This window comes from Hemibagrus wyckioides, linkage group LG01, assembly GCF_019097595.1.
Source record: "Hemibagrus wyckioides isolate EC202008001 linkage group LG01, SWU_Hwy_1.0, whole genome shotgun sequence".
Classification (NCBI taxonomy): domain Eukaryota; kingdom Metazoa; phylum Chordata; class Actinopteri; order Siluriformes; family Bagridae; genus Hemibagrus; species Hemibagrus wyckioides.
In genome coordinates, this window is record NC_080710.1 from 27,086,880 (window position 1) to 27,111,761 (window position 24,882).

A 24,882-nucleotide genomic window follows, 5' to 3' on the forward strand; every position below is an offset into this window, starting at 1 on the left:
AGCGAGAAGTTGCGGTTAGTGCAAGGAATATTTATTAATGCGCTTGCCTCTGCTCTGCCGGTTGCCTGGAGACCCGTGGTGCTGAAAGCTGAGCAGCCTGGAGGGCGCGAGCTGATTTTCGGGCTATGGGGAGGGAAAAATGAAAGCTCCCTATTCACATGGGCACGAGCTCTGAGCTTGCTACAGGACAACACAAGGATAGAGCTTTAGGGAATATATTGAACGCACACACACACACACACATACACATACACACAACTTATTTCCTCCACAGACCTGCACCGAGTGGGTGAAACTGAAAAGCAGTGGATATGATTACATGTCATTATTACTACATTGTCAATCATGTTTAATTATACGCTGAAACGTATCCCTAATCAAAAATAATTGTAAGTTAAAAAAAAAAAAAGGTAGAAGAGCAAGCCTATTTGTAGGAATTGTAGGAGGCAGGTTGCATAACTAATCATTATCAACTTCAGCGGCAGGTGCTTGACAGTTGAATGTGGATCTGTGACTCTCCAGTGAGCTCGAAGCTGGTCTGTTGCTATTCACATATCTTTTTCTGCCTGGCTTTCTTTGTGTAGAGGAAAATGGGTTCCACCTCTTCTACAACACCTGCCAGCTTCATGTACAGCGCTGGAAGAACGTTAATGTACGTCCAGCTCGTCATTTAGGATATTAATCTTAAACTTTGCAGGGAAACCAAAATATAAATACAATATTTCAGACACGTACATTTCAGCTCCCTTTCTCTACAGGACAGGAGAATAAAATGCACAGAGTCGCCTAGCAAATGCACCCTGATTAAAGACTAGAGGAGTAAATATGCATACATGGTGTGCATGCCTAACTCGAGAGCCAGCACACAAACAAGAAACAGGCACCGAGCTCTCTTTTTCTACCATGAATTTGCTGTCCTGAAGAATGAAATATATACAAGTCGTCCTTGGACACCACAAGCCAAATGCCAAATGAATTATTAAACGAGAAGAAAGAGAGAAGTGATGAAGATTGTATTAGACAGTGAGAAAGGGCTGGCAAGAGAAGTGACAGTCTGGGGCAGAGAGCGAGAATGAGAGAGAGAGAGAGAGAGAGAGAGAGCACAAAGAGTGATGGAATTGAGTGCAAAAGCCTGGAGGAGATATAAGGAATCGTGTGAATGAGTGGACATGAAAGCCAGCACCACTTCAGTGTGAAGTTGATGGCTGGTCAGAATGGGCGATTCTCCAGGACTTCTCTCAGACCTCGCCTTTCTACATTTCTCGATCTGCAATCAGACAAAGCCATATGCTTTCTTTCTCTCTCTCTCTCTCTCTCTCGCTCTCTCTCTCTGTCTTTCCTGCTGGATCATCATCTCCATGAATCCAATCAGAGCTGTCAGTCCACATCTGGAGTTAACACTGCCAGACTGGAGCGGAGAGATAAACCACAACCGTTGCATCATTACAATGCCCAAGATATGCATCGGTGATAATCAAAAACAGTGTAGATTTATGCTTATTCATGTCTGTCTCCTTTTTTTTTGCTCGAAAGCTATAACATGGCTACAGTCTGAAACAAATTGAAACAACTTGCTAAAGACATAAAACCTACACAAGCCGATAATGATAATGGATATAAACATGCATGAACCTTTATACAGGCTGTCATAAAGACTGGCTTCATACAATTTAAAATATCAATGAAGTTGACAAACAACAAAAGCAAAGGAAAAAAGAAACAAACTTGTAAACAGTAAAATATATTTTTCTTAAGAATCAGATAACCTTATTGTCATCATGTCATGGATTTATCTTATAAAAATATATATACAGCTCTGGAAAAAAATAAGAGACCACTGCCTAATCTCCAGATTTGAACCCTATTGAAAACCTCTGGAATATCATCAAGAGGAAGATGGATGGTCACAAACCATCAAGCAAAGCTGAGCTGTTTGCTTTTTTGCAAAAAGAGTGGTATAAAGTTCCCCAACAGCAATGTGAAAAACTGGTGGAGAGCATGGAGCCAAAACGCATGCAAATCAGGGTTATTCCACCAAATACTGATTTCTTAATGTTATTTAGCCAAAACATTAACACAAACTGTTTACAAATGATGTGCATTTTGTTTTATTCGAGTTATTAAAGCTCTGCAAATACTGCATGATCTTGGGTTATTTCGATGTGTTGTCATTTCCTGGAAATATACACTCGAAATAACAATAGTTATATTTTGAATTTAGGAGAAATATTGTCAGCAGTTCACAAAAAATGAAACAAAACTGTTCATCTCACCAATACATGCATTTTCCAGAGCTGTATATATAAGCTGAAACCTCATAACCACATATGTATATATGTCAAAAAACAAATATTTATCACACAGATGTTTAAGATGATTCATACTTGTTGTTACATGTGCATACTCGTACACAAGATGGCTGCTGCACTGTTTTGAGTACCAGTTTTCTGGTTTTTCTAGATCAGTAAATATAAGGGAGGATGAGGTGAGGTATGTGTTTTTTTTTTCAATATGAGACGCAAATCATGACAGCTTTCACGATGATGGCGGAAAACAGAGCCTGTCAGTGTGTTTAACACTGCTTTGCATCAAATCACTCGACGTTACAGATCGACATGGAAGCCAGATGGACAGATGTTTTGGATTTCTGACATGCCATCAATTGCTATTAATCCTCCAGATGTACAGAATATACACAAGTGTATGTGAACAATGCCTCTCACGTAGCAGCTGCATGCACTCAAGTCCCTGGTGTGAAGATGAAGTATATTTGCAGCTTAGCTAGCATGAAAAAGATAACAAATCAGGACTGTTTTTGGAAAGCGCCGAAGTCGACAAACGAGCTTCGAGTCGTTGGAAATATGAACGGCTTTAGGCTTCTAAAAGGTTTTTCATGACAAGACAAAGAAAATCACAAAGCACTAGTTTTTGACAACTCGTTACCTGAAATCTACAGAAAGAAATGCAGGCCTGTTTACGCATTACAGTCACATCACATCTCAGTCATTCATTACAGGCATGCTGGCTGACAGAACGCCGTTTTAGCACTCGTCAACATTCCTCACAAAAAGCCAGGAAAAGCCGACATTCAGTTAGCCTTTTCTAACAGCCCCGTGTCACTTCGACTAGTTAATGCCTTTCAAAAGCTAAGTAAAAAAATAAATCACCTTGGACTGCACGAGCAATATGATGAACTGTAAATCTCAGTCTCCCTCTCTCCTCACAGTGACCTTCAGAGAGACAGAAACATGTCCTGTACACACTCGCAAGGCTGCCAATATGCACCCTTGCCTTGCTGATATATATCACTGTCACACAGGCCATACATCAGCATTAACACACTCCAATCCTCTACCAGCGCTCACATCATGAGAAATCAGGGCGGATTCTCCTTTGCCTTAATTAATACAGCTACACAATTAATTATGCAAACAGGAGCCAGTGGGGAATAAGGATAGAAGCAGACTATGAAGATATAATAGAAACAGACATACAGAAAGACGAGAGAGAGTGAGACACAGAGGGGAAGACACATGCACGGTTATTCAAATGAAAAATTCCAAATTCCTTGGTCTGGATAAGCACGTAATGGAACTGACAAGTTTTAGTATCTAACCATTAATTGCTGTATAATATAAGACATTATGAACTGGTTTTTTTTCATACAGTAATAGAACTTCATGTTACCATACACGCTTACACTCCTTTTCCGAATACTCAAGCTCCCATGATTGGTTAATGGCACTGTAATTAATGATGTGAACCCTCCCACTAAGAGAGCATGGCTAGTTTAACATTGGCATCATCGAGTTTTGAACATCTAAACTCCAGACAAATGAGTGAGCGCTTTTCTGTTGTGCCCCTAACAATCCTCTTCTACATTAAATTCTTGCTTCAAAATTGTCTGCTGCAATATGTTGTCCACAGTTGATGAATCCAGCATTAGTGGATATGTTTACCTATCTGTCTTGAAGAACCGCAAGCCAGCAGCCCACACACTGTGCTAGAGGCTGTCTGTGAAAGGCATCTTTAAGCTTACTCGGTTGGACTTATTAATATCATGCATTTAAATATAATGACAAAAAATTATTAGATTGAATTGTCCTAACAAGCTGTGTGTGTGGGTTTTTTTTTTTCAGCGTTCTTCAGAGGCACTCTGCAGCTCATTGTGGAGCTGGCTGAAGATCTCATGATCCTTTTGATCCAGCACCATCCAGTAGCAGATGACTGGGCGTTCTCTCTCTTCTATTCTCTCATTTCTACTTATTTGTTATGACATTAGGAATTAGACGTCGGGATCGTGTTTGTTCCTTATCTTATGACTTCATTTGTAAGCAATCAAATGAAACCTGACGCCATCGCCTAGGTCGATCATGTCTGTTTGAATTTCTCAGGAGATCAGGTTGTCCATTACACTCTCCAAATATTTCCTACACAGCTTAAAGCAAAGGTTTGGGCTCTATGCAATTTAAACGCATACTCAGAAAATGTCAGGCAAAGGCAAGGTGTCCAAAGAAACCTTAAAGTTTTGAGCGGCATTATTATATAGAGAATATAATATAGACACAGACACTTCAGGGTAAAGAAAAGGTTATATGTCAGTTTCCATATGACAGATCCACACATTAATGGCAGTGTAGGCAACCTCTCATTTATCTTTCTTCCTGGTATAAATGTATATTATGAGACAAGCCTGTCTTTCGCTACACTGACACAGAGCTGTGGGTCAGAATACAATAATCGTTTTATATATTAGTCTAAATTTAGCATTTATTAGTTCAAATAAACAGGCTGGAATTTATCAAGACCTTGAGAAGTAAAGTTGTTAACAATGACAAGAAAAAAAGTCCAACAATTGAGTAAATTTACAAAATATACAGACCCTTCATGCTGTCTCTGAAGAGCTCAAAAACAGCCATTTTATTCATGAACAGCTGCGAAAAAGAAACTACCTGTTTACTGAATTACACATGCGGAATACAAACAAAAGCGGACTCGCATGGGCTGGCGACTGCCTGGGGTTAGAATGGCATTTTAATCACACCAAGAAATGCAGGACGAGACGAGCAGATACGGGCAGGAATAGGCAGACACGGGCAGATACGGACAGGTCCTGGCAAACAGAAGACAAATACAAACAGGCAAACACCAGCACTAACAGGTCCATACAGGTCAAACAGATACAAGGAAACAGACAAACTGGAACAAATCAGAGCATGAACATAGAATAAAAAGGGCATGCATACACAAGCAAACCTGTAAAATAATACACACACCGAGGGTGTTTTTTCTTTCTGCGTAGATTAAAAAGGTGCTTTTCATCGTTGCACAAAGCAACTAAATCCACAGAGATGTGAAACAAAAATCCTCCCTGTGGACATTGTTAATGCTCATTCCAGTGCCTTTTGATTGCTTTGTTGCATTATGTGGTTTGCATTTTAAAATAATCTGAACACACTGCCAACGCTGACTTGAGGCTTTTAGCTGTGATATTCTTGTATAATTTTGCAGCAGAGCTAAAATGATAAAAAATGAATTTGATGCACATTTTGATGAACTTTGTCTTCTGACATCGACTCTTACCATCTTTATGTCAGAATAAAATTGCTTCTAAGCCATATAAGGTACATAATTGTTACATTTAATAACACTTTAATTAATTAAACAAATTGGTAAGATTTTGGAAAGCAGAATTGAGCGCTGGGATTGGTCAGGCTGGGAAATATGAACATCATTAGATTATAATATGGGTTTTTACGTCATCATTCCCAAATTAGGGACATCATTTAATGCTCCAGAGTCAAACAAAGCTGATCTCTGACACCTGCTGATTAACCAACCTCACAAATATGGAGAATTATGATTCATGATCAATCCATTAACCCATTAACCTTCCTGATTATTCATCTTTGAACACGTTATTCAGTAACCACAGTGAAACTGAAACGGAAATGTTTTGTAGCTATAAGAGAAAAGAATGAATGTTCGAAGCCAAACCCTAACTTGTCATCACCATTAAAATGTGCAACCTGGTTTGTCCTCTTTTCCCCCACTTTAGAAATACACAGAGAGACAGTTCTGCTGCACAATCCCTAAATCCTGCTGGTCAGCCATGAAGCCCTGCTGGATAATCCATGATCTCAGATGCACAAGTCCCAAATCCTGCTGGATAAACCAGCAATCCAAAAGCCCTGTGGTCTGAGACACACAGTCGACAAACCAGCTTTTACTGCCTCACATAGAGCTAAAGAGGAAGAGATGCAAAGCTGAAAAACAGAGCACAGGTCAAAAAATAAAAAAAAAGAAAGAAAAGTGAGAAATGAACAGATTTAAAGATCTGGATTATGGATAAGATTTGATATTCAGCACTAATGGTAAATCTATGATTAAAAAAAGAAAAAAGAAAAGAATAATAATAATAAAAAAAACAATCGTTGTTTTCTGTTGTGAAACGTAAGAAATGGTTGTGTGCATGTGCTAAAAATAAGATGTTGCTATCCTTGTACCAAGACAGTGGAATTAGACTGCTCTGAATACCTGACATGAGAGATTTCCCTCTCTCCCATTCTCCAAGCAATATAAACATTTCAATTTCTGAGTACGGCATAACAATGAGGTTATGATCATTCACAAGAGCTTCTCTCTCTCTCTCTCTCACACACACACACACACACACACACACACACACACACCTTAATCAAGAACAATGGATGCATAATCTCACTGAAAGTCTTGGTCACAGGGATTCCCAGCCAGAATATTTGCTCATTTTAATCAAGATTTATAATCACATATAGCAATTTGTCCTCCTTTAGGCTTATAATTGAAAAGACTAAAGGCTTTGCAAGATTAATGCCAAATATGCTGCTCCATATCCCAGAGCCAGAGCAGCACAGGAGGCAAGAGAAATGCACAGAGAAAAAAGAAAAAAAGAAAAAACCCAAAGAAAAACAAAAAAAACAAAAAACCTGTTGCTCCAAATAGGCCGCTGAGCTCCACCGGGAATACAATAGTGCCATTTCAGAACCCCGTCCTCATTAGAGACATGAAGCAGACAGTACATATGTATGAATATGTCTTTGTGTGGTGCGTCTTGATTGGGTGCGGACTTTATGATTTTGCATCCTACACACACATTGTCCCACTGATGAGCCTCAGAGAGACCTGGGAAGCCTGGGGAAATGGATTTGCTCTGACTGGACTGTTCATAAAGCATCGCCACTCATTAGAGTGCCATCCTGCAGTGGTAAGGAGTGCCAAGCTAATACAGAACCACAGACAGCTCCCAGGCCATAACACTAAATGGGATGTAGAAGATAATATGACAGCACCTGGCACAATATGTACAACTCTGTGGGAATGAATATTAATGGACAAGTTTTTTATTTGTGCCAGACCAAGTCCCTCAGTGTTACTCATTTGTATTCCGAGTCTTATCTTTAAGATCTGCAATGTTAAACCTGCCTCTGGATTAGATTAGTATTATATTAGAAATGCATTTAAAACTTCCAAAGGCACAGATTTCAGACTTCATGATTTATTAATGTCTGTGAATAAATAGATTTATTAAAATTTGCTTAGACCTCATTTTAATACAAATGATTTAATTCTTTCCTTTCCAGGGGTGTAATACAGAGTGTTGCAGTTGGGATAAAAATACTTCATTGTGCTAAAAAAAAAAAAAAAAAAAAAAATGCTTTGAATCCAGGTCAGCAGCCATGCTTTTGTTAAGATAATAAATCCAAGATTTACAGATTTTTTATTTACACACCACAAAGTCTTCCAGCAGGCATGAGCAAGTAATGAACGATGGATTTAAGTAGAATATCAGTAAAAATGCATAGAATCTGAAGAGTACTGCTGCTGAAAAATAAAAATAACAGAATAATGCAGTGCCCTGTCTCCAAATTAACAGCACGCATCTCTGTTGGTTTTATACAATCCATGTAAATATTTCCTACGATACACATATGTAAACCTGACAGTTCTTTTACCCAGGGAGCAGCTCCCAAAAAAATAAGGAGACGAATTTAAACCCTGGCAGAAATAAACAGATGCACCGAGGCCAGAGAAATAGTTTGGATCCATTTTAATATCAGAAGATGCAAATTATTTTTATAGTCTCCGTCTGGAACATGATATACACTAAAGGATGCGTTCTTCCTCATGCCAAAAGAATGAAGAAAGCTCTGTGCATTTAGGAGTGACCTCCATTACCTGCAGATCAAAGTAATTTGGATGCAAATCCACACGACAACAACAACAGATAAACATCTCTTTCTGCATATATCCTTTCTTCAGTGTAGCCAGGATGATGCTGATAATGAGTTATGACAGAGTTCATAAATAGGTGCATGTGTGAGAAAACTTCTCTCTCTGTGTGTGTGTGTGTGTGTGTGTGTGTGTACAATTTCCCACAGCAACACTTGAACTAAATTAAGGATCACTGTGGAGCCAAAGAGCTACACTGATCATGAAACATTTGCTGTCTGGTATGTGTGTGTGTGTGTGTGTGTGACTGAATTATCATGTAAGGAAAAAGAAACTTAATTATTATGATCACTCTGTGAGCACGCCTTGACTGTGCAAGGATGCAATGCAAGCTCAGAATGACATCAACCATATCAGTAATAATCAATATTTTATCAGATACAAAATGTTGCATGCTGTCCATTTTTCGTGAACTCACAAAGACTATAGCATGGACATAAAATAAATAAATAAATAAATAAATTAAAAAAAGCACATTTAATCTGAAACTGCACTAAAAAAAAATCCGAGAGTTGAATCAACTCCCCACAGTGTTGCATTATCACCTAACGTTGCTCGTACAGGTATAAACACCACAGAGGTTTAATTCCACCTAAGCATTTCTCCCTCTATATTGATAAAGTTCCCGGTTGCTGGACAACTTACATCGGTGATGGCGGCGCTTGCCTTTGTACATGGTCATTGTAAACGGATCCAGACTGACGGCTCGCGACTCCTCCCTCACGCGCTGTAAGTAAGTAACGGAGATTTCCAGCAGCTCAGTCTCCCCTCGAACAGATCCGCTCTTCCGAAGCCGAGCTGAGACGAGCCATCGCGCCACTGCGGACCGTACCATTGTCCCCGTCCGAATAGGGGGGGGTTTAATGACGCGGTTTTAACTCCCAAACCGCAACAATAACGCAGGGTGTGACAAAAATGGGCTACTCCACTACTATAGATACTCAGGAATGGTAATGGTTATAATAGATACCACAGGTGGACTATTACAACCATAGAGACTAACATAGTCATGATTTAATTGTAACAGATAGAATAACAGTAAATAGTATATGGATGCCTTCGTCGTCTTCTTATAATAACAGCAGCATCAGCAGCAACATCGTCATCAACAACAACAACAACAACAATAATAATAATAATAATAATAATAATAATAACAACTCACTAACCACTTTAACCTGGTCAGGATGCAGTGGATCTACATAAATGGATCATATGTATACACCTTGGATAGTAGATCCAGATAAACGGATATGTATACACATTTTAATGTAAACAGGCTCTCTCACACACTCATGGACACCTAGGGGTAAATTTAGCTTGGCCGATCCATCTACATGTTCCCCTCTTGTCCATGTGTCTTCAGCTGGGTTTTCTGGTTTCCTCCAGAAACATCTCCGAAATGTGCCAGGAGGCTGATTGGTTAATTTGCCTCTAAGTGTATGTGTTTGTGTGTTCATGGTATTCTGTGCTGGGCTCTCATTCAGGGTGTATTCCCATTCAGGGTGTATGTCTAGAGTTCCAGGGATAAGGCTTCTGATCCGCTACATCCCTGACCATTAGAAAAGCAGCTATATCTTAAACATTTGCATGCAAATCTAAATGCAGGAGCTACTGCCGTGATCAGCTGCATGTCCGGTAATGGCTCCAAGGTCAAAGTTAACAAAAACCTTTGAAGATTCTTATCACAGAGACGGATAAAGATAAATCACTTTATTTTGCATTCACTGATTGGCATATTGCTAAGGGAAGATGGAAAAGGAGGAGATGTTTAGTTACATTTTGATATGAATTGCGCTCTTGGCATCTCTTTGGGCTTGGATGACTTTCTTTTGACCAAAATTAAGAGTGAAAGCCAAGTGAGTAATATTCAGTAGCACTTTGTAGGATAAGTGAATTAATTTACTCTAAATCATGCCACTTGCTGGAAGCTCAGCTTAAAAACCATGAAATGTGTAGACCTTTTGTTCTGGGGCTGTACCGGAGGTTTTTTACTGGAGTGATTCTATACAGTACAAAAACTGTGAGGTAAATGATTTCCCAGACTGATGAACCACTAATTAAATAGATTTGGAGTTAAAACTCAAGCTCAAGGCTCAAAGAATGTTTTTGTGCAAGTGGGGATTTTGGTATCTCACCTTGCAACAGCACTTTCACAACAGATGATTATTTTTGATAAACTGAGACCTTGTCCACACTAATACCAATACATTTAAAATGTTTTCCCACATATGGCCTTCGGGCGATCACAAAAGAGCAATTTCAGCTGCAAAAATTTTTTAGAGTAAGTCTAATTTGTTTTCAAGTCTGCTGATTATCATGTGATCCCAGCTTCATCACATCCCAACATATACTTTAACATGACTCTGCACAATATAAACTTCCTTCATACATTTGTCATTGGCAAAATAGTGTTGGACAAAATAACAGAAGACCCATAAAAATATCCATCCATCCATCCATCCACCCATCCACCCATCCATCCATCCATCCATCCATCCATCCTCTACACTGCTTATCCTACTGGGTCACTGGGAAACTGAAGCTTACCCTGGGAGACTGAGTGGACAAGGCAGGGTAAACCCTTGACAGCATCACAGGGCACAATTACACACCCGATCACACACTACGGACAACTTAGAGATGCCAGTCAGCCTAGAATGCATGTCTTTGGACAGGAAGAAGAAACCAGAGTGCCTGGAGGAAACCCTAGAGGCACGAGGAAAGCCTGCAAACTCCATACTCACAGATTTGGGAATCGAACCCCCAAACCCTTGAGATGTGAGGCAAAAGGTCGGTATCTACATTGCTGTGTGAGATCCAGCGCTTCCTATAATGTTCAAATCTGAAGAACTGACTTTATCAACCCCGCTGTTGAATCATTGTATCTGTATAAATGAGAAGATTATCATCCTGTCTTTGGGAACTTTACAAGGTAAGAGTGTTTACAACATTGCGTGCTGTAAAATTGCCTCATCATTTTTAAATAAGGAATGCAATGCAATCACCGGACCTAATGATTTCCACAAGATGGTTGCACAAAACATTACGGACCGCCATCTGTACTTAATTGTTGATATCAGACATTTTTATCAGACATGCTTATCTGTGCATTGACCTTTGATATAAAAGGTTTCGAAATTGCTTTGAATTCCAAGCTCAAGATGGACAGTTTATGTTGAGACTGGGTCGTGTGGGTACTCATTCAATGCTATTGTTATTTCCATGGCTGTACTTTTAAGGCATTTAGCAGCTATTATGTAAAGTGTCCATCTGTCTATGTTATAGAGCTTTGAATTGTGACAGCTGTTCCTCATTGCTGATGCGCTTTGTCCATATTTGACATACACTGCCATTACATTGGAGGCAGTTTCCCTTGAAAGACTGAATAATTGTCCTCAAACTCTCGTTATATATCACATATCAAAGTGTGATTGTCAAGCTGATGCAGCTGATGCAGTTCATTTCCAAACAACGTAATATAACTCATCTGTGTAACTATAATTGAATTTCTTTCATTTTTATGTCCTTTTCATGTCTGTGTATCTTGTCCACTCTGTGTACTTTATACCCGGTTTCTGCATGGTTAATAATGTATGAAGAGCTTTACTAGCATGCATCAAACTACATCAAACTAGCCGAGCTCTCTAGAAAGGACCTGGTTTAGACTAGTAGTGTATCACCGGGATCTCAGACAATACAAACAGCTAGGGTTTTTTTTTAGCAGTCACGAGTGTGCGGGCAGCTCAGGAGCCCAAAAAGACTTTGTTCATTATTTTGAACTTGTACTCAATATATTTGTTGTTGTCTAAAGTTTGGTAAATAACCTAAATATGCCAACTAAATTTATTAGAAAATATCAAGAGTGGGCACGAAACAAAAATAATAATTTTGTGAGCAGAAAACAAGTCACATTTATAGTTCAGAACTCAAATGATGTTGCTCTAAAATCTCACAAGGTGCTAATTGTCAAAATGACGTGTGTATATACAGCAACTCATTGGGAAATTGGTGAAATTGGGATTTAGTATCTTGTCCACTCCTTGTATTTTGCATTTACCAGTTAAATACATGTTTAATACAGTTTCCAAATGTATAAACTTATACTATAAAGCTTATACTGTGTATACCTTTACCGAAATACACCATACTGTACATCAAACTGTTTGGTGCAAACGGTGTGAATATCTTGTCTCAACTTCAATTTCATGATTAGAAATATATATGTATATATTTCAGCATGCACTAAGGATGTAACACAATAATGCTACAGTGTATTTACATTTCTGGCATTTGGCAGACGCCCTTATCCTGAGTGACTTACAATTTAGCTCATTTTATACAAATGAGCAATTGAGGGTTAAGAGCCTTGCTCAGGGGCCCAGCAGTGGCAGCTTGGTGGACCTGGGATTCAAACCTTCCCATTCCAGATATATGCTGGCTACTTGTTTATTGCTCTAAATATCCTTATCTGTAACTGTCTCTATATCTTTGTTTTGATGTAAACACTGGAATACACAGGAGAAAAAAATAATAATATAGCGGTAGAGAGAGAGGCAACATTTTTAGCATGCTGTGCGAATTGTGGCTCAACATAAAATATTCTAAATTAAAACCAATAAAACAATATAATAAATAAAATATAATTAATGGAAATAAATAAAATATATCCATAGGAACATTTAATGTAAAGACAAATAAAACAATACGAATACTGTAATCCTGCTCACAAAATTATTATCTTTGCTGCATACTGTTTATTTATTCATTTTTACTGAATTTATTTGACATATTTTGATTATTTCCCCAATTATAAAATGAAAAATCTATTTATTTATGAACATATAATATAAATACATTTAAAATCCTGCTAAAACATATTAATTTAATTTAATTTTGCTGTATAAAGCTTTATTTATTTATTATAATAATTTATTTATTTATTTATAATGAATTTAATTGCCATATTTTGATATATATATATATATATATATATATATATATATATATATATATATATATATATATATATGCTATAAATTTATCAAGTAGCACTACACGCTCAAATCTGTCACATGTGCCTGCATGAGAATAAAACCTTCCTCATATTGTTGCATTGTCTGGGAGCCCAAATACACACCTCTAGTCTCAATCAAAGGTCATATGAACCTTTTCAGCAAGCTCAGTAGCATGTACAGACTATTGAAATATGCTAAATAATATGAAAATTGTTTTAGCTATTGCAAGAATAATTGCAAAGAAATGCTTCAAAAATGCTCTTCTCTCCAGACACATAATTTTAAATGTTTTTTTTTATCAGCTTTACTTTTACACGCACCATTGTGAAAAGCCACGCTGGGCTCTGAGCTCTTAGTGCACTTTTTTTTTTCTTTTTATAGCTAAATCATTGTAACAGGACGTTTAATAACCAATTTCTATTTCAACGGAAGACATTTTACATCAATTTTAGCACAGTCTTTGGACTAAGAGGCATATTAATCCACAGAACAAGACCTAAAAGATGGAGAGTCTCTTTCGCCGTAAGTGGGTGCGCTACACTTACTTGCTCTTTTCTGAGTAATTCTGAACACCCATTTATCAGTGTTTTATTTTCTAAAGCAAAAGTCGGTGTGTGAAACGGAATACATATGGAGATACTCTGGCACAGACTTTGTTTACTCACAGGCTCGAGCTGCAACGAACAGCTGGGACTATTACAAAGATTTAGCATCAGTCTCAACTGTTAGAATTGATGACTAGTTTGTATTCTCGCTAAAACGTCATTAAAAAAAAATACATTGCATACACTTACACTCAATGCTGTTATATTGGAGCGTGCATGTATTGTATGAGTGTGTTAGCAAGGTTAGTATACAGTAGCTAATTATATATTTGTTTAGCGGCAGATGCAGTAAAACACATGACACACGATACTTAACATCACTACATTGAGCACTAGGGCAATGTTCTGCAGAGAGGCTTTTACTGTGTTTTAGAGTTCAGATTATTTTAATTATTTTAATTATATTGGTCAGTGTTTTGAATGCCATGTTTTATTTCTTGCTTCCTTTTTTACAGGATAAATATTAATCTTAAGTTCTTATAGTTTCTTCTGTTTTTAGGAGATTACTGAAAGTAAAATGGACCACTTGGCCTTGGTGGGATGTTATTTTACATCTAGAATAAAGCAGAGAGAGAAAAAAAAAAGAAAGGTTTCATCTCATTAGATCTGTACCAGGAGAACATTACGTATAAATGAATAATAAACTACAGTCGCTGCCAAAACTATTGGAAAAGCAAGGTCAGTTCATTTGTTTTTGATGTAGACTGAAGACATGGCTCTGAACATCTACTCTTGGTTTTAGCCTTCAGTTTCACCTGTGAAGACTGCATTTGTTGGTAATAATGAAAAGCTCACATGAAGAGAGCTGTCTGAGGAAGAAATCATGCCATTTTGAAGCTGAGAAAAGAGGGAAAATCAAGCAAAAGCTTTGGACAAACACCGAGCATAGTCAATACGACTATTTGGCATGTCCGGGAAGAAGAAAGAAAAATAAATCACTAGTGTACTGAGCAACAGACACCAAACAGTATGGCCAAGAAAAACAACAACAACTGATGTCAGAGAGCTCTGAATACAAACCCTAATACAACAGTCAGTGACATCACCAACAACCTACACAGAACAGGGGTGAAGTTAATACGATGCATCGTCTGAAGAAGACTATGGGAGCAGAAATATAGCAGCCATAGCAAGCTGCAAACTACTCATCAGAAATAGTTGAGAAAGAAAGGATCTGATCCAAAACAAGAACAGTGGCGGTAGTGTCATGGCTTGGGCTTGCATGACTGCTTCAGGAACAGGCTCACTAATCTTTATTGATGATGGACCTCGTGATGGTAGCAGCAGAATAAATTCCGAAGTTTACAGGAACATTTTGTCTGCCGATTTACTGAGAAATGCATCCGAGTTAATTGGAAGGAACTAATAAGACATTAATCCAAAACACACTGCCAACTCAACACAAGGACTTTATCGGGAAGGAAAAAGTCGAATGTTTTAGACTGGCCAAGTCAATCACCAGACTTTAAACCACCTGAGCAGCATTTTCTCATCCTGAGCAGGAGACTGAAAAGGGAAACCTCCCTGAAAAACTAACATCGAAATAAGGCAGCAGTAAAAGCCTGGAAAAACAAGAAGAAGCCAACAATCTGTTGATGTCAGTGAGCGGCAGGCTTGGTGCAGTTATTATTAAGCGTTATTTACTCAAAATTGCTTTGAGACATTTCCCTTTCTATACTTTTGAGTGGTATGAAAGGAAAAGTTTTATGTTTTATGGTATTTAACACATCTAGCTGTAAATATTAGGTAAAATAAGCTGAAACTATAGACAGAACCAACGATGTCGTTGGTGTATAATTCAAACAAATGAATAGGCCTTGCCATTCCTATAGTTTTGGAAGAGACTGTATACTAAAAACAAACAAACAAACCAAAAAAACAAGTACTGTCAATATGAGGTTACGAATATATTTCTCAGTGCCAGACATTTTAATGCCATATTGAGAATAACAATTGCGCAAGTAGCAATTTTACTGTCAAGAAATATTAAAATAATGTTTAAGTATTATATTTCAAACTAACAAACATTTCAAGAATATTATTCTATCCCGCGAGTGTTGGCTTGCATTTGAAACATTATAATAGGTGCTTGGAAAAGATCTGCTGTGTAAGACTGCCCCCTAGTGGACTAAGCCGAGAAGTACAGACAACAATCCAAAGAACGGTTTTTGTGTAATCAATCTGCTCATCATGGCTAAAAGCTTTCATAAAACCGAGAGCATTAATACAGCCCCCATTCAAGACAAAGAGATATGAGCATTAAAAAGCCTGACTCATCCATACCTTCTGCAAATAACACACTCGGCAAGGCACTTAAGCATAGCCAGTGGTATCATGCTGTTTCATTACCTTTATTGATTTGCTAACAGCAGGCTGTCTTTGCAGGCTTTATTGTAGGCAGTCATCAGGCATCACTGGTTTTGATCAATATAAAGATGGTCGGTGGAAGAATGTTTCAAATGTATTGTATATACTGAAGACTCGATGCAACTCAGGAGGATCTCCAGTTGCTATTCTATAACATTAGCATTTCAATTCACTTCAGTTCAATTCCAATGGATTTGTATTTTGCTATTAACAATAGACATTGCCATCAAGCAGCCTGATAGAAAATCTGGGTTTAGTTTTGGATCACTGAGCAAACCAAATGTCACGAAGGCTCCATTAGATGACCTGAAGAAGAAACTTTAAGGGAACCATACTCAAACTGGTACCATGGTCATTATGTTTTTACATAAATGTTAATTATATGTGTGTCATGTGTGTTCTTACATAGCAGCTCATAGTTACAAGTTTGCAGGTACAAATATCCAGGTAAGATCATGCAGTGAATAAAGGGTGCATAAACTATATTTTGGGAGTGCAATCTATAGAATATCCAAGTGGGATCATCCAAATCTACAGAGGTTGTGTTCTAAACCTGGAGTGCTTGATCTTGAGTGCTTTCAAAAAGTGATTTGTAAAATGAACGTAGCGTCCAGATTTCATCTAAATTTTTCTTTTTTACCATCCTTGTAGTCATGGACACACCACTCTCTCTCTCTCTCTCTCTCTCTCTCTCTCTCTCATTCGCACACTCGAGGGCAGCAGAGTGCAATGGAAAAACATTATAAAAATATTCACATTTTTGCAGAATGCTATTCAAATAGTCATTAGAGTCTGACTAATCTAATTCAGCAGCGGCTCCATCGCTCTCTCGCACTTACTCACCCACACACCCAGCAGTAATACAGATGAACAACACCCCCCGTCCCTTCCCCCTTCCCCAAAACATACACTGCATGGCTCCAAATAATAATGGGACTTCAAATGGCAAAAGCATGGCCCATGCAATCCTATTTTGAGAGGCGGAGACTTTTTCTTTCTTTTTTTTCCCCTCTACTCATCTGTTGAGGAAGTAAATTGCCTTCAGCTCTCCTCTCACAACACCCCCCTACTATTAGTTCTTCACCCCCACCAAGACGTGCTTTCATCAAGTAATATGAGTCATAATGAAGAGACTATTATCCTCGAGTGCTCAGCGCGGGCGTGATGATATCCGGCGTGCTGGCAGCGGGACTGTGATCAATACAGCATGCCTGATGGATGGCATAGAGTGGCACTGAGACTGGCAGCCTCTTGTCTGTTTGATGAGAGTGGAGTTAGACTTGTAATATTCTGTAATAAAAATAACCCTGAACATGAGCAGGAAAACTAAACGCTTCATTAAGGGGTCTGGGTTTAGGTATTACATATAATATATCGGATTTATAAACAGATTAGGAGATTATGGTTAATCTGAATAGAATGTACAGATTAATGCTGCGCTAGTCATGTGCTACGGAGTTCAAAATCAGGTTTGGATGAAAAAGAGAAAGCTCAATATGTCAGTCATGGTGTATTAAATCACACCATCCGTCCATCTTTATGGCTTAATTAGACATAATTATAAGAAGAGTGCAAAGAAAATGCAGTAGGAAGGTAAACAAAATAAGAATACATTATTTTGAGTATTTTCACACCATCACAGATCTGCCATTTCATCTGTCAGCTTCTGACAGCAAAGAACTAGTGTCTGTAATGACCTCAGAAACTACACTGACCTAATAGTTCCTCATGGGCCATTGATTGCTGATGTAGAAAGGACATTAATCAGTTACAGTTACATTATTTACTTTTTAGTGTCACCCAAATGAGGATGAGGTTCCCTTCTGAGCCTGGTTCCTCTCAAGGTTTCTTCCTCATACCAGCCCAGGGAGTTTTTCCTTGCCACCGTTGCCACAGGCTTGCTCATTAGGGATAAAATAAAATTGTTTAATAATTTAATTGAATAATTTATTTTTATTTCTAGGTATTTAGTTATTTATTTATTTTTTTAAATTTTATTTTCATTTTTTCCCCTCCCCTTTCTCCGTTTCTCTTCTTTTGTAAAGCTGCTTTGAGACAATGTTCATTGTAAAAGGTGCTATACAAAATAAATTGAGTGAACAGATAATGTATTTACTAAGATCTACTATTCTTTTTTTTCCAGAAATATGTTCACATGGCATCCGATTAGAGGTGTGCATTAGGACTGGGATCCTGTAGGACAGAAGAGAAGATATTGTACAAGCGAAGTTTTTAATCCATGCAAAAAGGTGGTCAAAAATAGAGCTCATGTGACAAAGCAAGACAACATTCATCAACATGAACATGAATGATGCATGTAGAAGGATTTATTCATCCTTATTGCCTAGTCAGGGTCATGCACTACCATCAAAAATATCATTTTAGCACTCAATCATAGCTTGAAGTTATATTTCCAATTTGTATTTTTATACAATCAAAGATTATCAAGCCTATTTCTAGTCATATTACTATATTTAAGCTGTAGATTTTCTTATTTCATTGGCAGATACGCAAGTTTGCTTCTTTCTAGATATTAATCGCTAAACTTAGCACAATAATCTGCCAATAGGCCAGAAAATGTAAAGCTTAAAAGTAGAAAATATGCCTAGAAATATGCTTAATAATCTTACATTTGGTTTATTATAATCTTATAATAGGAAATACTAGATTTAAAATATTCTAACTTGCGTAAATGTTATTTTGTACAGTGTTAATGTTTAGATTAATCTACTGTATATTTTTTAGACCTATGTTTTGGGAAATAGAAAATGTCCTGTGCAGGTAAAAGCATCTCTAATTAAAAAAAAAGAAAAATTGGGGGGGGGCAACATAAACAACAACAACAAGAGATTAGGTCATCCAGATTAGGCCACGCCCACCTCTGATTGAATCCTGATACAAATATTTAAAGCTGTAAACGAATGCAGATGCAGGATTTGTGTTATAGCCTTAGAATTCAGAGAGGTACATAATGTAGAACCAAACATAACTGAACCCGATCAGACGGTGCACAAATTATTTGTAGTATAAACGTGCATACCTGTACCAGGAGTGAAAAGCAGCAAAGAAATCCAGGAAAAGTATCGAGATTGAAAGAGAGAGTGGGTGATTTAAAAAAAAAAGTCCTGATAATAGCACAGAGAGAGAAACATTCACACAAAAGACATGCAATAAAAGCTCGTTCCACTCGACTGAGCTTAGCAGGGCCTCGGTCCTAATGCATTTCAGGCCTGTATGAGTCACATGCTGAGGCGATGCGTGTCAGAACTAATGGAGAGCGGCTCGGAGGTCAGCTCAAAGAATGCGGCAGGTGTTTGTCGTGGCAGGTGAAAGCTGGCTCCTGTCTCTTGATGGAAACCTCCACAGTGCTGCTGCAGGTCAGCAAGGCCTGAGTGGACTAATTGGAAAAAGCTGTCATAAATACGGGTGCAGGTGCAGATGGTCTACCCCTGAACGCCTTCTCAAAGCAGGGAGAAAAGGTGATGCTTAGGAGGGGGGGGATTTGCGGTATAGATCAACGTGTATACTTATATGCTATTAATTTAACGTACATAATTGGATCGTAAGGTACTATTTCGGTACCTTTAAAGCTTTACTCTGAAAGGTATAGTCACTAACCGTACCTTCCTAGGTAAATGATCATAGGCTACATATTAAAGCAGGGGTGTGCAAACTTTTTCAAAGGGAGCCAGTCACCAAAATACTATTTATGAATTATTCAAACTAATGAAAATTTACATCTTTCTCTGCCCTCTGATTCTCGTTGATTAGAAAACATTTTTTGTAATGCCCATTACAAATGGGTTTCATAATGTTTCATGATATTAAATTGCTTAATTACCACAACAGTCTCTTGAATTAATGAAAAAGTATTCTTATTTCCAGTTCTTTTGAAAATGCCCCCCTTACTTTTAACTTTGTTTACTTTTCGTCTGTAGCCATGACTAAATATCATTTAGAAAATTAAGTTGAAGGCGTACTCAGAAAAAAAAGGTTCACATAATCTGCTTCTACTATCAGGAAAAAAAGAAAATAATGCAAAGTGTTGGCCATCAGGTCATATATTATAAGAAAGAAGCCATGAGCCAATACACATCTGTCATTGTGCTGCCTTTAGATACCCCTGTATTAAAGGTACAAAAGATATACCTTAATACTGTATATGATGATGATGATAAAAAAATACTGCCTCAATTATAATGAAATGCATAGTCATGTACTGTTATTTTATAGATTACATCACTGTGTCATTTGCCTTTAAGTCATTTCTCAGGTTATCTCATCACTCTGATATTCAAATCATATTCTAAAACATTGTCCTAATAGAACTAATGAGCTAAAGTTAGTGCCAATTTGACAACGAGTGGAAATATAACGTGCCGATACAACTATTAGCACAACACATGTGGCAAGTTAGCAAGGTAAAGTTAATAACAATTTGGACTGATCCTGTATTTAAATTTCTTATGCTCACTTTACTGCCTAAAAAGCCTTTATTACCACAATTCATTACACTAATACCGCTACCGTTAGCTAGAGACCTAGCACTGAACATGCATTTAATCTCCCCAGCAGTAGCTAACATAGACCATAGTTTGAACCAGTAGCCAGGATTGCTAGCTAGCTAGCTAAAATTAGACTCACTATTATAGTAGGTCATTAAATCGTTAGCGTGTAGCACCTATCATACTGGTACAAACTAAACCAGATCCCAAACAATAAGCACTTTTATTGTCAACCTGGTGCAAATAGCTTTACTATCTGATTTGATTTTATTAGGCTGTATGAGTTTGGTTGTCATGGTGATGGAGCAGGTAGCATTGCAAGCTCCAATGTCTCCAGTTCATTCTAGTTACTGTGTATGTGGAGTTCTTCCTGTATCTGTGTGGCGTTGTTCTGGATTCTTTTGTTCTCCTAAACCAGTTGGTGAATTGGTTTTTGGTACACTTTATGAATGAGTGTGTGGATGATGCACTGCAATGTCTGATCCAGGGTGGTGTTCCCACTCGAGCTTACTTACTGGATGAACTGGATAATGTGGATGAACTCATGGATAAAAAAACTGTTTAAGGAAAGATATTTATTTAGCAGTACTTTAAGTCCTAGTCAAAAATGTCATTTAATTCTGTGTTTGTTTCTATCTAAATGGAGCCTGATGTCATGTCACGCTCATAATATTCCAGATTGCCTGTTATTAATCATACTGACACGACCTTTATAATAATTCCAACAATCAAATCTCAGCACATCTGTCTATAAACCTGAGTTGTTGTACAATATCACCAACAACCACAGGATGGCACTCAAAGCCAAAGTAAAATAATCGGCTATTTCTTGAACTGAACATTGAAGTTAATGCCAATGATCACATCAGCTAAGACATTTAGAAATGGCCACATCACAATTTCACAATGCAATTAATATTTATTACACGACTACTTTAGGTTATAACAAGGGGCCATCATCCTATTTGGAGCCTAAATTCCAGCTGACAGCAGTTTTCAAACAGCTCTGAATGCAGACGGCCTCATTTTCTCTGGGGATATGAGGTGCATAAATACAGCAGGAGCCCATTAATAACGCTGTCACACAGGTGGCCAGTGAGACAAGGCAAAGCACAGATAGGCTTTGTGTGTGTGTGTGTGTTTGAGAGCACTCGCGCCTCACCCACTTCGCTATTTTTCAGCTTTGTAACAGAATAATGAGAAGGCTATGATGGCTTTCTGTTTACAGAGGCGAAAGCAGTCGCTAGTAAGTGTGACTTTTTGCTTTACAAATCGGGTGAGCTAAGCCCCATTTTCAGCAAATCATTCCTCCACTGGTGACTGTCAGCTCACTTTCACCTTTCAGCCTCCTCTCTTTTTCAGAAGGATGGCTGGTCTCGGTGCCATATGGAGGTGAGGGAGGTTGATGGCCCGGTTGTGCCAGCTTTAGGAGGAATTCCCACACAGTCAATGTGTGAGTGAGCAGTTGTGGAGAGATGAACTGCTAATGCTCCACATTTCCTTTCATCTGCTCCTGCTGACCTTTAGAGGCCCAAGAGCTGACAGGCTTACACATAACTCAGCTGTGAAATCTGCCATCAGGGCTCAGTGCTTTCTCCAAACAAAGGCAAAAACTACAATGACAGCAACCATTCATCCAGAAATGAATGAAGCAGATGCAACAATAAAACCAAACTTAATCTAATGACTAAAGGAATCTCATAAAATACAGCATGTTTGTTTACGTGTATTGTGTCATATTTTGCTTAGATTTTCATAGCAGCATTGTTCATATACATATTACACATACGCGCTGACAACTGACAAACATATTCCAGCATTAAAAGACTATTCTGACAGGCATCAGCTGCCATGAAGACGACTTTAGTCATTGTTTTGTTTTTTTGTTTTTGTTTTTGGTCAAATGTTGAGTGAAATGACAGGTTTTTAGTTACATATGCCTGTCTTAGACTTTCCCAATCTGACATTATATCATTATTAAAACTTGTATTTGTATCTCACTGCACTTCTAGTATGTCAATGTCAAAACAAACTCAGTATAATTATGGGTCTGAGAAAATAGATCAAGTATAACAATATACAGTACTTTTGTCAGATTCTGCAATGGTCTCCTTTTAAAAAAAACTCAGAAATATCATGGCCGGCTCCAGCTCCTCTATACCAATTCTGACCAAGATGAGGCGAATACTGAAGATGAAGGAATGATTGAGTCTTAGGAAAAGTAAAATAGACTCCTGAGTGAGTTCGCAAGTTCCACTCCAGACAAAATACAATCATTTTATTTAACTCTTTTTACCAAAGAATAAAACATTAAATTTGTCATATATATATATATATATATATATATATATATATATATATATATATATATATATATATTCTCCAGGCCTGGCTTACACTTGATTTAGGAATTTGCCTAAACGTGTAGAAGCACAGGCATTGCTCACATTCTTGCCTGCATACTTTATGCACATTTGAGGGATTAAAAGCAATCTCCACTAGATGGCATGTCAGAGCCAAAACATCTTTGTCCATAAGGTTTTCTTGTTGTACAGTATAAGGTTTAGTGATTTTATGCAGAGTGACAGACACACATCGATGTTAAACATGCTGACAAGCCGTCCCTTTTAAAACTTTCTGCTGTCATTGTGACTGTTGTCATGATCATGACTGATTCCATTATATGTGTCTCAAGCCAAAAAAATAAGAGCTTACATTCTTAAACCTACTACACGACCAAAGGTATGCAGACACCTAGATACTCAAACCTGTGTGCTTGATGAAGATCCCATTTAAGATTTAGTTCCCCCTTTGATTCTATAAGAACAGTCTCCACTCTGCTGGGAAGGCTTTCCACTAGATTTGGAGTATGGCTTTGGGTTCATTCAGCTTCTGTTGGCGTTTCAGTTCATCCCAAAGGTGTTAAATGGGGTTAAGGTCAGGGCTTTATTTCTGGATACACGAGTTCTTTCAATCCAACCTTAGCAAGCCATGTCTTCATAGACCTTGCTTTGTGCACAAGGGTATTGCCATACTGGAACAGGCACAGGATACACGCTGCAGTGATCCCGAGTACATGTATTAGTATAATTCAGGCTTTACTAATTGGTATGTCTCATATGTGTGCAATTTCATTGTCATTGTGTGAACCCTGTTATGAAGTTGATGCTTCTATTTAGGAGATACTGCCGAGCATCTGTTGGAAATGCTCAAACTGCAAAAAAATGGCATTTTAGCAAGTGAATATATATTGAATACAGTCAAATGTACATGATTGTTAAAACCACATTCCAAGCTTGGAATAGTTTTATTCAACTGCCAGATAATTCAGCTAATTTTAAACATTTATATAAAAAATAAAATAAGTAATAAATAAATAATCTGCAAATAAAAAAATAAAAATAATTATAAAGTTGGAAATGAGAAAAAAAGAGTAGAAATATGTTTAACAATCTTATATTTGGTTAATTGTTATTGTATAATAGTCAATACTAGATAAATCTGAAAATATTCCAGATGCTGAAGAAGTCTTTTTTTTTTGCAGTGCACCAGAAATTCACTGACCTACAAAGTCAAAGTCAGTCATGAATTTCATGTCATGAAAAGTTTCATAACATGATCTTATTTCAACAAAAGTCAATGTCACTATGTCATTCGAAGCATGTCTTATGTTAACTTGATAAAAGTAGTCTGTTGCACAGCTGATACCTGTCAGAACACGTCTTTGTAAATGCTAATATATATTCATGACAGCTGTCATAAAGGACTTCTGTAGGTGTCATGTAGCTTTCTAAACACCACCCTAAAGTAATGTGGCACCCAATTTTTAAGGGTGCTGATTTCCTGTTCATGGTTACTTAATTTGCAGGGTGCACATTATTGCCCTAATTAATGGCATGTAGCTGGAACAGTGTGTAGGAGGCAACATTTTTCCGCCACACTGAGAATCAGAATGGCGTACCGAGACTTCCATGGGTCAGGGTAATTACAGCTGCCACACAGATGCAAATCATGTCCAGTTGTGTAATGCTGAATGGCGTGTTTGGCTTGCAGCACAGGATTAAACAGGCAGCAGGGCCGTGCAGGTGACGATTAAGGCATGAATAAGAGCGTGTC

General features: G+C 37.8%; 1 protein-coding gene across 4 annotated transcripts in view; it reads right to left on the reverse strand.

Annotated features, from left to right (window-relative positions):
* Nucleotides 1–24,882, reverse strand: part of LOC131359921 (RNA-binding Raly-like protein) — a 171,957-nt gene that overhangs the window by 21,664 nt on the left and 125,411 nt on the right. Inside the window, exon 1 of one of the 4 annotated variants that reach the window (XM_058400095.1) lies at nt 8,917–9,075. The exons of the other annotated variants lie outside the window; for them this stretch is intronic. Coding sequence (XP_058256078.1) covers nt 8,917–8,953 — 37 coding nt within the window. The 5' untranslated portion in view covers nt 8,954–9,075. Of the gene's footprint in view, nt 1–8,916; nt 9,076–24,882 lie in introns of those variants that run through there. 4 annotated transcript variants of the gene reach the window in all.